This window comes from Gadus chalcogrammus, chromosome 17 (assembly GCF_026213295.1).
Source record: "Gadus chalcogrammus isolate NIFS_2021 chromosome 17, NIFS_Gcha_1.0, whole genome shotgun sequence".
NCBI classification, from domain to species: Eukaryota; Metazoa; Chordata; class Actinopteri; order Gadiformes; family Gadidae; genus Gadus; species Gadus chalcogrammus.
In genome coordinates, this window is record NC_079428.1 from 8,254,872 (window position 1) to 8,269,496 (window position 14,625).

Sequence of the window (14,625 nt, forward strand, 5' to 3'; positions counted from 1 at the left end):
CTTCAACCCCTCAGCAACCCCTTCTGAAAAACACGTCAGGGGTAAGGCACACTTTGTTTCCCTGTCTTTCTTGTTCTCATACTACACACATGCAGAAAACAATGGGAGCTCAGGTGGTTGCATGGTCCACCGGCAGAGCCGAGTAAAACCGACAAACAGAGTGGAGCGGTACATTCACACACACATAGAGGGAGGCCACAGACAGATGGACCAACAGACAGGCAGCACTACCCTCAGGAACATGAACTCTCAGCTGCAGAGCGGAATACCAGAGCCGCCCTGATTAGATACAGGAAGTGGGGGGTAGAGAAATCTAAACAGAGAGGAGCACCATGTGATGTGGTTCAGAGCCCCACTAGCAGTTGTACACACTGGAATGCTGGCGGTCTGCAGTGGACCAAGGGGTTGTCTAAGGGACAGGCTGGCCTCTCTCGCTCTCTCTCACTCTTTCTCTCTCGTTCTCCGTGTCTGTGTTTCTCGGTCTTCGTGGTAAAAGGCATGCTCGAATTCGACAAGCCTTCGGTCGGTTATGAACTGTATGGAGGCCCTGACAGTCCGTCCAAGCTCACCATCACCCTCCTCCGACCACGATGTGACCCTCACACACCAGATACAAAAGACACACACTTACGTAACAACAAACACAATGCACAATGCACAAAAATACACACATACACATGCAGAAACATACACACACACACACACACACGTAACAAACACAAAACAGACACACTGTCTCACGTAACGAACACAATGCAGACACGTGACAAACACAACGCAGACACACACACATATTCTTAACAAACAACAGACACACACACCCTCCAGCAGAGTGCTGTTGGTGTGGCGGAGGTCCAACAATGGCCTTGGTGGCTAGGTCACTATTAAACACAGCTGCTGCTGCTTGCTGCCTAGACCATTCTAACACACACACACACACACACACACACACACACACACACACACACACACACACACACACACACAGACACAGACACAGACACACACACACACACACACACACACACACACACTAACAAACACGTACATACCCACACACATGCACTCACACACGCTAACAAAAACGTACATACACACACACACCCACACACATATACCCTCACGCACACACACATGCTAACACAGGCTTACAGGCACATACACACACACACACACACACACACACACACACACACACACACACACACACACACACTCAGACACTAACAAACGCTAACATGCACACCACACACACACAAACACATACACACACACAGTTTGTTTCTGCTTACACACGCTTACATGCCTTCACACAAGCAGTAACACACAATTACACATGCAAACACAAACAGACTAACACACTCGTACTTGCATACCCACACATATGCCAACACGCACACATGCATACACAAACACACAAATATCCATGCACACACACACTTCCACATAAACACACATACATGCCACGCACATACGCATACGAAGTTACATACAAACACACAACATTCAGATTCACCTTCACACACACACCCACACTAAGGCACAAAGAATCGCACAAACGTGCGGACAAACATGCATCAACTCACACACAAGCAGGCAAAAGTAGAGGGCTCGCTCCCTGTCTAACATTGTTATCTCCATCCGGATACACAAAGAGCAAAATGACACACAGCGGTGGGGGCTCTAATTGTACACAGATATGATGGTGCTGCCCTCCATTTTGTTCCCATTCCACCCTTGAATAAGGGATTAGCCTTGTGTGACTGGAACACAATGATAAACATACTCTAGTGTGAGCCCGATACAAAAGTACATATACAGTATCCTGTACGTTTAACACATGCCACCGTGCTATCCTTCCGGCCCACGTCGCCGATCGTGCGTCGATAAAAACACATACCCTCCACCACTAGAAACATAAAAATAAACGTTTTTGTATCGAATATGACCAGCGGTAGGGCTCTCTCTCTCTGCGTGTCCGTTTGAGCTGACCACACGTGGGCTGAGTGTTTTTAGATGGCATTGAGGGGAGTGTGTTGTTTGTGATCCAACAAGAGCCACATAGACATACTGTTTTTCTCTGGAACAAAGCAGCGAAAACCATGAGCCATCGCCCTCCCGGTTATTGCGTCCACAGTAAACAGTTTTGTGTCCCTAAGTGTTTACTGTCTGTTGTGGTCTCGCTAGTAGAGGCTGGATGATGTGGCATCATTTCACTGACACCTCTAACGGCCTCATAACGATGAGCAGCAAAGAGCTAAATATATGTATATAAGAAAAGATAATATCGACAAACGTACTATCGCTCAACATAATTATAAAATGCAGATGATACGATGCAGATAAAAAACTGCATTTATTAAATGACAGCGCTTAGTACTTCATAATAATTATGTAATCAATGGTGCTATCATGATGATAAGCAATAAGGAACCCAATACAATAATATTGGAGTTATCGCATTTGCTGATGAGCTGATGGGAAAAAATTGAAATGAGGAAGGATCAAGTATAGATTACTTAGACAGAAGACTCTTGTTATGTCTAGTTGTGGACTTTTGAAGCGCACATATTTCCACAGTGGATGTAGACTTGTCTGTGTGTCTGTTTGTCATTTTGCAATATTTTCATATTTTCAATGTCCATCAGATTTCTATTTTAAATTTATATTTTCAATATAGGTTCAGCGCAGTAAGAAGCAGGTACAATAACACTATGTTCGTTGTGTTTAGTACACACATTTTTTTTTTTCAAAACAGAAACAACTCCAATGTATGGTAATGATTCATAATAATGATTAATATTAAAATCATCTTGCTTTAAAGCCCTGCACCTATTACCATCCTAAGTCTTCTTCCTCGTCCTCTTCCTCCTCCTTTCACATCTCCTCCAACCCCCCACCCTTCAACCAGTTGGTGGAGGGTGCCCACTTTGTGGGCCAGACGGGCAGTGGCGAGGAGGTGTGCCTGGCTCACGGGCAGCTGGTGCAGACCCTGGATGAACTGCTGCGCAAGACCTACAGCGACTGGAGCCAGGGAGTGGACCGCCAGAGCATCCAGCGGCTAGAGCAGCCCCTCATGCTGCGCTGCCGCCAGGACAACACCATGCTGGACATCAACTTCGACAAGTGGGTCCCCCTCCCATGGTGGTGGTGGCCAAACGATCAAGAGTTCATGGACGCTCCAACACACTCAAACACATACGTACACGCATTTACATTAAGTGCATTTAGCTTACGCTTTTATCCAAAGCTAATTCCAACGGTTTAAACACACATTCACACCGATGGCGGAGTCAACCATGGGTCACCTCGAGACTCAGCTAGGAGGAGCCGGGGATCTATCTATCCTCCTTCTTGTTACAAGACCACCGTCCCGATCTGAGTTGACCTACTAATACTGAAACACATATGCCGCTTTTCCACTGCATGGTACCAGCTCGACACGACTCGACTCGACTCGACTCAGCTCGCCTTTTTTGCGTTTCCACCGCGATCTAGTACCTCAAGTGGCTGCTTTTTCTAGTACCGCCTCGCTCTAGGTTCCAAGCGGCTGAGCCGATGCTAAAAGGTGACGTCGGCAGACGGCCGGCCACTGATTGGCCAGAGAGTGTGACGAAGTCACGAGAGCGACATGGCAACCATGCTGGTAACAGCCATAGCAGCGCCGCAGCCAACATATTCCACTTCTTCAACATGCCAGCTAATAATACGAACACGAATACCATCGCATCGATGTTCTCCATTGTTGTTATGTTGGTTCTGTCCATGTGTAGGTTACGTAGGTGTTGTTTGCGTCGCGTACAAAAATACGTCACAGCCCTTTCGCGCAGACGACCCCGCCCACGTCCCGGAGGTACTATTTGCGGTGGAAAAGCACCCGCGCTGCTACCGTGTCGAGTCGTGTCGAGTCGTGTCGTGTCGAGTCGAGCTACATGTGCGGTGGAAAAGCGGCAATAGACAGACCTGCCATATATGCATAGCATGGTTTTCGATTCAAATTGCCTTAGGCACACAATCTTATAACTCACAGAGATACTAACATATACACTTGCACTTAGAAAATACAGACGTACACACACAGGCCTGCACTTTAATACACACACTTGACCTACAGATGCACCGTGTATAGCTTGGATGAGCTTTAGTTTACACTCCACAAGACAGTTGTAAGGTTGTACCCTTGTAATTCTATCAGACACAGAGATTCACGCAAACTTATGCATGCTCACATACACACAAACACACGCGCACACACAATCAAAACACATACACACGCACACAGAACGGCTTATTGAGCACACAAGCCGTCTCATTCCCACATATTTCACAGGTCACATATTTAACCGCTCACAGGCTGCAAGGCAGACGGATAAAGACTCTCTGGCTGACAGAGACGCATGCCGTTATACAGTCCAAGAGCTCGGAGACTAAACACACACAGTCCTCATCCCTCACTGCGTGCTGTGTGTGTGTGTGGGTGTGTGAGTGTTGCGCCGGATTGACTGGGTTTGTGTGTGTCTGTTTGTGTATATGTGCGTCTCACTTGGCGTGTGCGATAGGTAAATGCTTCGTGCATGTGTGTGTGTGTGTGTGTGTGCTTCTGTGTAATGCGTGGCTGTGATTCTGATTGTGCGTGTGTGTGTGTGTGTGTGTGTTCCCCTGTGTAGGGGCCTGCTGAAGATGTTCAGTGAGATCCAGTACTGGGAGAGTCTCCGCATGGAGATCCCCCACTACGTGCTGGAGGTGTACCAGCGGCGCGAGGAGCTTCGCACCCTGCGCGAGAGTGTTCTCCGACTGGTCAGCGACTACAACAGGTGTGTGTGTGTGCATGTGCACACGCTCAAATGGAATTCATTTGTATCACGCTTTTCTAACCAGTGGCCACTCAAAGGGCTTCACAATGTTGCCTCACATTCACCGATTCGTGCAAACATTCACACACCGACGGCGGAAACAACCATGCAATGCGTCAGGGTGAGATGTCTCACCCAGGGACTCCTCGAACCTCAGCTAGGAGGAGCCGGGGATCGAACTAGTAACCTTCCGGTTACCAGCCAAGTAGCCCTACCGCCTGAGCCACATGTCACTCAATGCATGCGCCCATCACATAACACACAAACACACAGCCATACACAGAGATGGTGCTCACCTGGCTTCATTGTTTTCCTTATCTATTTTTCTCTGCTCTTCTCTTCATATCAGTTCTCTTGGACTCTTTCCCAATAACGCATTAAATAGAAACACATTCACAGCAAGGTATAGACTTACAATGACGTAATGCACACAGATATGCACATGCACACACAAAAATAACACACATGAACACACATACAGAAACAGGAGTATATACACACATACCCAGCCAGGTATTGACAAACACATTCACATTCAGCGGCAAACCACATGGAGGGTCCTATCAGATTGGGTTGTCACTTACAGCACAGCAGATGGAAAGTGACTTCGCCCTAATGACCAGTGCTCAAGCACACCAAATCAAATCATTCTGTTTATTCTTCACGCACACACGTACAGTCATACAAAGCCCTAGTTTGCAGTGAAACACCTGTGCGTTTGTTAGACCAAGTATCTGTTCTTTATACACTCCTCTGGGAACCCTGGTAAGATGGAACCGACTTCCAAGCTTCAATGATGATATGACATTCATGATGTGCTACGTCTGATTCAGACATTTTCCCATTAAAACCTGATATAAGGTCTCAGCTCAATGCAGGCTAAATGCAGATGGAATGCATAAAGATGGATAGTTATTGATCCTATAGGGGTTTGGCACCGCTGCAGTACTTAGAGGACGGCCCCCATGGTTATATCCATCTTACTCGTGGGTGGAATGTGAAACCTGTGCGATTAAACAGACATAGCATTCTTAGTACTATCTTCACAATGTCTCTGTTGGGCTTTAAAGTGCTGACAAGGTTTAAAGACCCTTTCTCTTAAATATTGCCTTTAATGAATTAGTTCTTCTGTTGTCTATTGACCAAGACTTCTACACAACTTACATGAACGTAAATACAGTCTGCAGTAGTATCAGGCAGGGCATCATGTCGTTTCCCTCTCAGATTCTGCATGAACTCAAGGAAGGCTCTGCAGTCCAACTCATAAACAGATCTCAGAGATGCCAAACGTGATATGAATGAGGAAAAATAAAAATACACGTGCAGGAGAAAGTCTCCAAGAGGCGACGATCCGATCTCGATTAAACACTCCGAGGGGTCTGGTGGGCACCGACGAGCCCTGTTTCACGGGCAGACGTGGCACGAGGATAGTGCCGATGCTATAAGAAAGACAGCAGAGGGCTGTAAGCCTGGGTTTACACAGGCTGCGGTCCCCACACCACTCTGCACACACGCCTCTGCTGCAGTCCAACTGCAGTCCCCACATAGAGGGAGAAACAGAGGGAGTGTAAGGGCGTGGTACATTCATGTGCATGTGTGTGTAGTTTGTGTATACGTACGTGCGAATGTGTGTCTTTTTCTGTGCGTGTGCACATATGCACGTCTTCAGTGAGTTAGCACAGAGCTGGTTCAGTGAGGCATTCTGCAAATGCTCATAGCCCGACAAAAATCAAACCACATTTATGTTCAAGGGTGTGTATATAAACACAGCCAACAGGGACGGTGAGCCTCACACAATGAAACAGGAACATATGCACACACACACACACACACACACACACACATACACACACACACACACACACACACACACACACACACACACACACATACACACTCACTCTCACACACACACACACACACACACACACACACACACACACACACACACACACACACACACACACACACACATACACACTCACTCTCACTCTCACTCTCACACACGCACAGATGCACAGCGGGATTGTGGATTATGTATATGCTAAACTGAAACAATACTCACTCAATGACAACATCACACTAATATTTAGATCTGATCTGCTGTGTTTGTGTGTGTGTGTGTGTGTGTGTGTGTGTGTGTGTGTGTGTGTGTGTGAGTGCGTGTGCGTGTGACAGGATCATCAAGGCTCTGTCTCCAGGGGAGCTGGGTGTGTTCCGGGAGCGGATCCGCTTCCTGGACAAGAAGATTCAGCCAGGCCTGACAAAGCTTCTGTGGTCCACCAAGGGAACCTCCAACCTCTTCATCACCGAGTGCTGCACGCATGTCACCAAGGTCACACACACACACACACGCAACAAACATTCACACTTACTCCTAGTGAAGGGTTTTATTGTTATGCAGGTTATGTTTATTGTAGTTCCTAACAATATCTTAAGATTCCCTTTTTTTTGTCCCGGACTGGAAATAGTCTGGGTGTAGCAGAAGTACAGGGCATAATCATATGCAACAAGTATCTAGGGTTAGGGCCACTCACTCAAGCACCTGCCCTCTCCTTCACCCCGCAGCCAGGGTAGCTTGTGTGTATTGCGAGCCTGTAGCCATGTGGCCGCTGGAAGCTAATTGCACTGGGCCGCGGAGGAGGCCGTCTGGCTGCTGTCTTGGCTGCCCTCCACCTCATGATGCATGGAGTGTTTTGGGACACTATCACCGCCGGTCCCCACAAAGCTAGTCTGTCCCCAAAAAGGACGCTAGGCCAATGCTTTTTTTTAGACACTGTCAAGTAATAGCTAGCTAACATTTGTTTTGATTGCTTTTGCAGGCAGAAGAGATGGTATTTCCATATGTGTGTGTGTGTGTGCATGCGTGTGTGCACAAATGCCTTGTTTTGTAAGTTCTGCACTAATACGGCTTCTCTGGGAGCAGTATACTTGAGAATGGCAAAGTTTATGGTAATGGACTTTCACACAGAGGCTAGCAGACACCAAACACAGTCAAAACAAACAAACACACACCCACCCACACACATATAGCCCAGCAGGTGCTTAACACTGTGAAGCTACACACACACACACACACACACACACACACACACACACACACACACACACACACACACACACACACACACACACACACACACACACACACACACACACACACACACACACACACACACACACACACACACACAGCCTAGACAACTAAGACTCCAAGCAGAGGCACATGGATCCACAGTGGCCACTGCATCACATGGTTATAACCCACCTCCCCCGGATCAACAGAAGCAGTGGAAGGCTTCGGGGATGGGATGTTCTTGGGTAGCTGGAGCCCAAAGGCTTGCCCTGGATTGCCCAATGGACTCTAAGTCTCGCTGTCCTTCAACCCCTTCAGCCCTCCGAAATCACACTCGTCTGGAGACCATGTGAAGACGGGCCGAGGCCAAAATCAACATCCCAGCCAGGAACACCTTTCTGCTGGCTAGGCCAATTGAGAGAGAGAGAGGGGTGGGAGGGAGAGAGAGAGAGGGACAGAGGGAGAAAGAGGGACAGAGCTGGGGAAGGAGAACAAGCCTGGATCTGCAAAGGAAATGTAAAGTGACTCAGGACAGCCATACACTCACCCACCAGACCCAATGCCCCTGTCCCCGCCCGCACCTAGAAACTTGAGCCCAGGGGCTTATGCCGCACGCCGCAGCCTTATCCCCATGAAAGCCCCAGAAAATCCACAGATTGAAGCTCAGAATCTGGAATTCTGAGTGAGAGCGGAATTACTCTTCATAGGAATTAGGCAGTGGCAATAGTGATAGAGAGAGAGAGAGAGGGAGATAGTCTTAGTGAGAGAGGGAGGGACGGAGAGATTGGGATCGAGAGAGACAGTGTGTGAGACAGAGAAACTGAGAGAGAGATTGGAATGGGGAGGGACAGTGTGTGAGGCTGAGAAACAGAGAGAGATTGGGATTGAGAGAGATAGTGTGTGAGACGGAGAGGGGGAGAGAGAGAGATTGGGATGGAGGGAGACATGGGGGTTCTTCCCTGCTGCAGATTGAACTGGAAAGTACTGGATGTATGACGGCCCGTTGATGTCAGGGTCGTCTGCCGCAATACAGGCTGGGGGAGACGAGAGGAGGGCTGCGGCGGGGATGGAGGTGGCGAGGGAGTGGGGGAGTCAGTGGTGGGCAGTGAGCCGCTAGCTGATAGGTTGGGAGATGTCAGAGCCATGATATCCCTATGTAATGAGCTCCTGTCTGATGTGGGGAGATGCTCCCTGTCAGCACATTCAGCAGGGGGGGGGGGGAGAGACGGAGGGCGAGGTGGAGAGAGAGGGAGGGTGGGAGGCTGAGAGAGAGGACAGAGGGGGAGGAGGGAGGCTATAGCCGTACCAGAGGGAACTGGGAACATAGCAGAAAGTCTGGTGGGGATAGAGAGGCGGATATAGGAGCGGGAAGGACAGAGAGATGGGAGCAGGGCTATAGGAGTACAGGAGGGAACCTGCTAGGGAGCAGGAGGTAGATGTGTGTGGCTGGCGGGGGAGAGAGGACACCGCGCTGTCAAACCCTGAGAATGCACCCGTGGGTGCTGTGCTGTACTCATGTCACCAAATAATGTGTTTCCTTCTTCCTTTCCCTCATTACGTTACTCTCTTTTTCCTCTCTCCCTTCCTCTCCTCCCCTCCTTATTTTTTCTTCTCGTAACTCTCTCTCCGCTCGTTTCCATTTTCCTGCTCTTCTCCTGGTTCTCTGCTTTCTCTCCTCCTGTCCTCCCTGCTTAATGTCCACTTCCTGCCCCTCTCTCCCTCTCTCTCCCTCTCTCTCTCTCTCTCTCTCTCTCTCTCTCTCTCTCTCTCTCTCTCTCTCTCTCTCTCTCTTTCTCTCTCTTTCTCTCTCTCTTTCTCTTTCTCTTTCTCTTTCTCTTTCTCTCTCTCTCTCTCTCTCTCTCTCTCTCTCTCTCTCTCTCTCTCTCTCTCTCTCTCTCTCTCTCTCTCTCTCTCCCCACAGGTTCAGACCATAGTGAATGAGTACAAGGCAGCCAACCTGACCATATCAGCCCTGTGCAGGCAGATCAGTGAGACCTTGCTGGTCAGACTAGACGGCAGGACTGTGTACAGGTACATAGCTCAAAACTAAACCACCACAACTCCCACCAACAGTTATTTCAACTGCCACTTCTTTGTGGGAAGCCTAATCTTGTTTTTCAACAGCTGTGTTATGGCCTATGAGTAAAAAACTGTTTTTTATAGTGGGATACCACTCACCACATATTAATTGAACAAAAAAACAACAGGTCAGATTTAAATGTTTCACAACTCTACGGCAAAACAAATATTGTGATTTGAAGTGGCCGTTCTACGAAACACGTCAAGCCACACTGTTTATCTGTTTTACCAAGAACACGTTATTATTATTATTATTATTATTATTATTATTATTATTATGCTGGGATTAACAAAAAGCCCGGGAAAAACACAATGTATATCCTTTCAGTTTCTTTAACGCCACTTTCATGTCCTCGGCGAGTGCCGTTGTGAGCGTTCTCCAAACTAACGCTGTTGTGGCTGTGGTGCCCCCCAGGGACCTGGAGTTCGAGAGCGACCAGCGGGCCCACCAGCAGAGCCAGCTGCAGAAGCTGTGCACCGCCCACCAGGACATCGTGGACATCATGACACGCGTGTACGACACTTTCCGCAGCGCCGGAGCCGAGGTCCATAAAATATCTTTGTTACGTTTTCCCCCTGTTAGGCAACAGTTTATGTTGACATTATGTCACATACATGTGTTACGTTGTTGTAATCTCCCTGTCAGGTCAAATATAGATTGATATCGAGTCTTTGTCACGTCGTTGTCAAGTCGCAAATTCATTGGTTATGTAGCTCATACTTAGTACGTTATCATACGTTATTTTGTCATTCTGCCGTGGTTACAGCGCCGTCACGTATTTCTTGAGTCATGTTCCGTTGCTGCAAACATGTCCGTTGCCAAATGTCCCACCCCCAGAAAGAATTTACATCTAGTGAGAAATGGGCTTAGTCCCGAAACCCTAGCAGTCATTATTAGGACGATTAATATATGCATGGCGATGTAAGTATTCAAATGAGGTAACTTAAAAATATATATATTTTATAAAAGCTCAAACTGCGGAAACATCTGTCGTCTAAAAACTTTTCGGGCAAACCCTTTTTTTCCCTTCAGTCCCTGTCCCTCTTTCCGTCTCCCTTCCTCTATCTATATTTCTTTGGGCACTGATGCCATGTGTATGCAAATGAGTCCATCATCTTATTTTGAGAAAGAGAAATTATCTACAGTTATCTCCAATCAAACGTTTTTCCTTTCTGGCGGCTGCTGGGGTGGGCGGAGGTGGGGGTGGGTGGAGGTGGGGGGGGTGCAGATGAGTAATAGTACAGCATCAGCCATTAGACGCAGCAGCAAAGCATTCACCAGCTGCTTCAAGTGTGATCCAGAGAGCCGCGGAAATAACCGGAATGATAAATCTCCCCCCCCCCCCCCCCCTTCACCAGTGCCATCGAGGATCGCATGCTTTTTTTTATTTATTTTCCCCCTTGTCCCGCACTCCAAGACGACGACTGTAAGAGGATTAGCCAACCCCGGCAGTAAGTCTGGAGCTGAATCTAATGACTTGGCCCCCTCCGTGGTCCCCACGTGAATGTGTTTCAGGGATGGTGTGTGAACGTCTGCGTGTGTGTTCTCAGGTCCAGCAGTACTGGCTGACCTACATGGAGAGGGTGGACCGCATGGTGGAGGAGGCCCTGAGGCTGGCCGTCAAGCGGTCGCTGCAGGAGCTGTCCAAGGCCATCAACGGGGACTCCAAGGCCCTGCCCGACCCCCTCTTCAGGGTGCAGGTGGTACTGCGGCAGGGCCCGCCCAGAGCCATGGCCAGGGTAGCTCACCCACCACTCACCTCCAGACGTTTACAAATGCAAATAGATACACCCACGCACACATATACACAGGGGCACAGAGAGCTCACAGTCACTCACACAAACATGCACACAGAAACAAACTAACACCCTCACCATCACACAAACGCACACATAAACACGCAGACACAAAAGGATACACAAACAAACACTTCAACACACAATCACACAAGCATGCACATAAATAAACATACACATTCACACATAACTACACAAACTCACACACACACACACACAGGTGTGCCTAGCTGATTAGAATTCACATACAATTGTTGATAATTTTAAAGAATAGAATCACACATTAAAACACACATACAAAAGGAGCTACACACACATATCATTTAGGGCACTGAATTTGACACTATTCTGCCCCTCTGGAAAATTGTTGAGTCCAGTACAGAGACATGATAGGCCTTTTGGTGAGGGGATTATACGGGTGACCTCACACACAGAGAACATCAAGGACACACGCGCACACACACACACACACACACACACACACACACACACACACACACACACACACACACACACACACACACACACACACACACACACACACACACACACACACACACACACACACACACACACACACAAACTTTACTAGTTATTTTAGACACATTCACAGACACACACTTACTCTCTTACTCACACATACACACCAAACATATGGCCACAGTCTATGAGTTCCTCACATGGTGAGATACAGCTTACGTGCTGACACACATACATACACACACAGATACACACGTACACACGTACACACGTACACACACACACACACACACACACACACACACACACACACACACACACACACACACACACACACACACACACACACACACACACACACACACACACAGGGTGGAGTGACAGCAGGGGAGCCCCTTCGTCCAGAGCCACCTTGGCCACCCAGCCATCTGCAACCCCACTGTTCATCTCCCTGAGCGAACTCATTCACTGAACGCTGTTTGTTTTTCACTTTACACTCACACACACACACGTGCACAATCACGCACAAAAATACACACACATACAAGTAGATACATTAGACCCACTCACAGACACACATTCAAACACACACACACATGCACACATACATACGCTCTCATGCACACACGACCCGACCACACAAACATGACTATGCCCTACTTGCTCTTTAATGATTGTTATCTCATAAAAGAATCAGAGAGTAATGTAAGAGTAAATGGTACACATCAGAGAGGAAGCGATTGCACTTGGTCCTCTAGCCCCGGCTGTTGTTCATTTCAGTTTATTCTCACAAATGGAGGCAGGGATTTAGACGGACGCCTTCCTCCCCGAGGTCGAGCCTTGATTCCTCTCATTAATCTCAATGCCAATGGTAAATGTTTGATGTCGGAGACAAATTAAGCTTGCTTCACATCTATTGGTGTATGTGCATGCGTGTATGTCTCCCAGGTGGAGTTCTCCCCCACGCTACCGAAGTTGGCCCAGGTGGTGAACAGCATCGGGCCCCAACTCATCAACACCATCTCCAGCTTCAAGAGGCTACCCGACCTCCTCACCCACAAGCACTCGCAGCGCAAGCCTGTGCACGCCATCCTGGGTAAGGACACGCTCAGGACAATACACCCGTTTCTGACCACGGCCACACAACAATGACAATACTTTTGTTGCCTGAAAATGTTGAAACGTTGACATTTATTTGCCCTTTTTTCTTGACACACAATCTTTTTTAAATCAATCATTTATTTCTTCATAGTGAGATTTCAGTTTTGGTTTTATTCTTATTTTTCTGTTGGACATGTCCTTCACACAAAATAGTTCTGGCGCACACAGCACCCATAACAACAACAACAACAACAACAACAACAAAACAAAGGGGGAAAAAAGCGGTTTAAAAAACGGTTTACAATGTGCTCAAGTGGGACGGCGTGTGTTTAAATGTCATTAGAAGGTCAGTGGCTGGGCTATCTCAGAAAGTGTTCATTAGTCTGACAGAAGTGGGCACATTACTTGACATTTTCCCTAAGACCACTTACACATTTAAGATGCTATTTGAATCCGGTGTAACACAGACCGGAGGTATAATGCTGCAAAAAATATCAAAAATGTGGATCAGTCTCCACTGGTTGATAGCAGATGTGGACGTGAAATGCTGAACTCCTTTGGGACAGATTATGGTTTCTTTCACATTCAAATACACATTTTCCAGATAACATCCCCGGTGGCGGAACATTTGTTTTGTAGGTTATTGGTTATCCTCCAAAGCGCTGTGACGGGTGGTGGTTTTTCTCTCGCATCGCCCTGCTTTCACACTGCATCTGACCCTTGAAGTGGTGTACAGTTCTATTTGAATGAAGCGAGCAATGAGTAAAGGACAAAAAGGACGAATGCAAGTGGAAGACACAGCTTAATCCTTTCTGTCCTTTCTATTCTCTATGGCATTTGTTTTTGACTGGAAGACGGAGAGGCTCTGTCGTTTTTTGGCTTGCTGGGGTTTCTCTCGCTCAGTTTGGACGCTGCTCCAGCAAACTATCTCGGAATGCGATTGGATTGGAACAAGCTCGCCAGTGAGGCTTAAGATGTCCGCGGTGCGGGGGACAATCCAATACCGAATCAGGCTTCAAAAGGCCAACGTGCACAGAAAATACAAGTGCAAATGAAATGTTGTCTGTGTGTTTGAAGTGTCTCAGCATTCATGTGTTGTTGTGCACAGTGTGTGAGCATTGTTGTGTGTGTGCATGTACACAAAACTCAGCATGCCTTTATTACAACAAGGCTTTTTTCTCTTCGTCCCCTGTCTTCATCCCCTTCAAATCTCTCACACTCCTATGTTCCCGCCAAAAC

The 14,625-nt window shown here is 47.7% G+C and overlaps 1 protein-coding gene across 1 annotated transcript in view; it reads left to right on the forward strand.

The window, feature by feature from the left end:
* dnah2 (dynein, axonemal, heavy chain 2) overlaps positions 1–14,625 on the forward strand; it is a 228,338-nt gene that overhangs the window by 63,957 nt on the left and 149,756 nt on the right. The window contains exons 19-25 of the mRNA XM_056576101.1: positions 2,912–3,126; positions 4,668–4,814; positions 7,032–7,188; positions 9,851–9,960; positions 10,424–10,553; positions 11,560–11,748; positions 13,234–13,381. Of these exons, the coding sequence (XP_056432076.1) occupies positions 2,912–3,126; positions 4,668–4,814; positions 7,032–7,188; positions 9,851–9,960; positions 10,424–10,553; positions 11,560–11,748; positions 13,234–13,381 (1,096 nt within the window). The remainder of the gene's footprint in view (positions 1–2,911; positions 3,127–4,667; positions 4,815–7,031; positions 7,189–9,850; positions 9,961–10,423; positions 10,554–11,559; positions 11,749–13,233; positions 13,382–14,625) is intronic.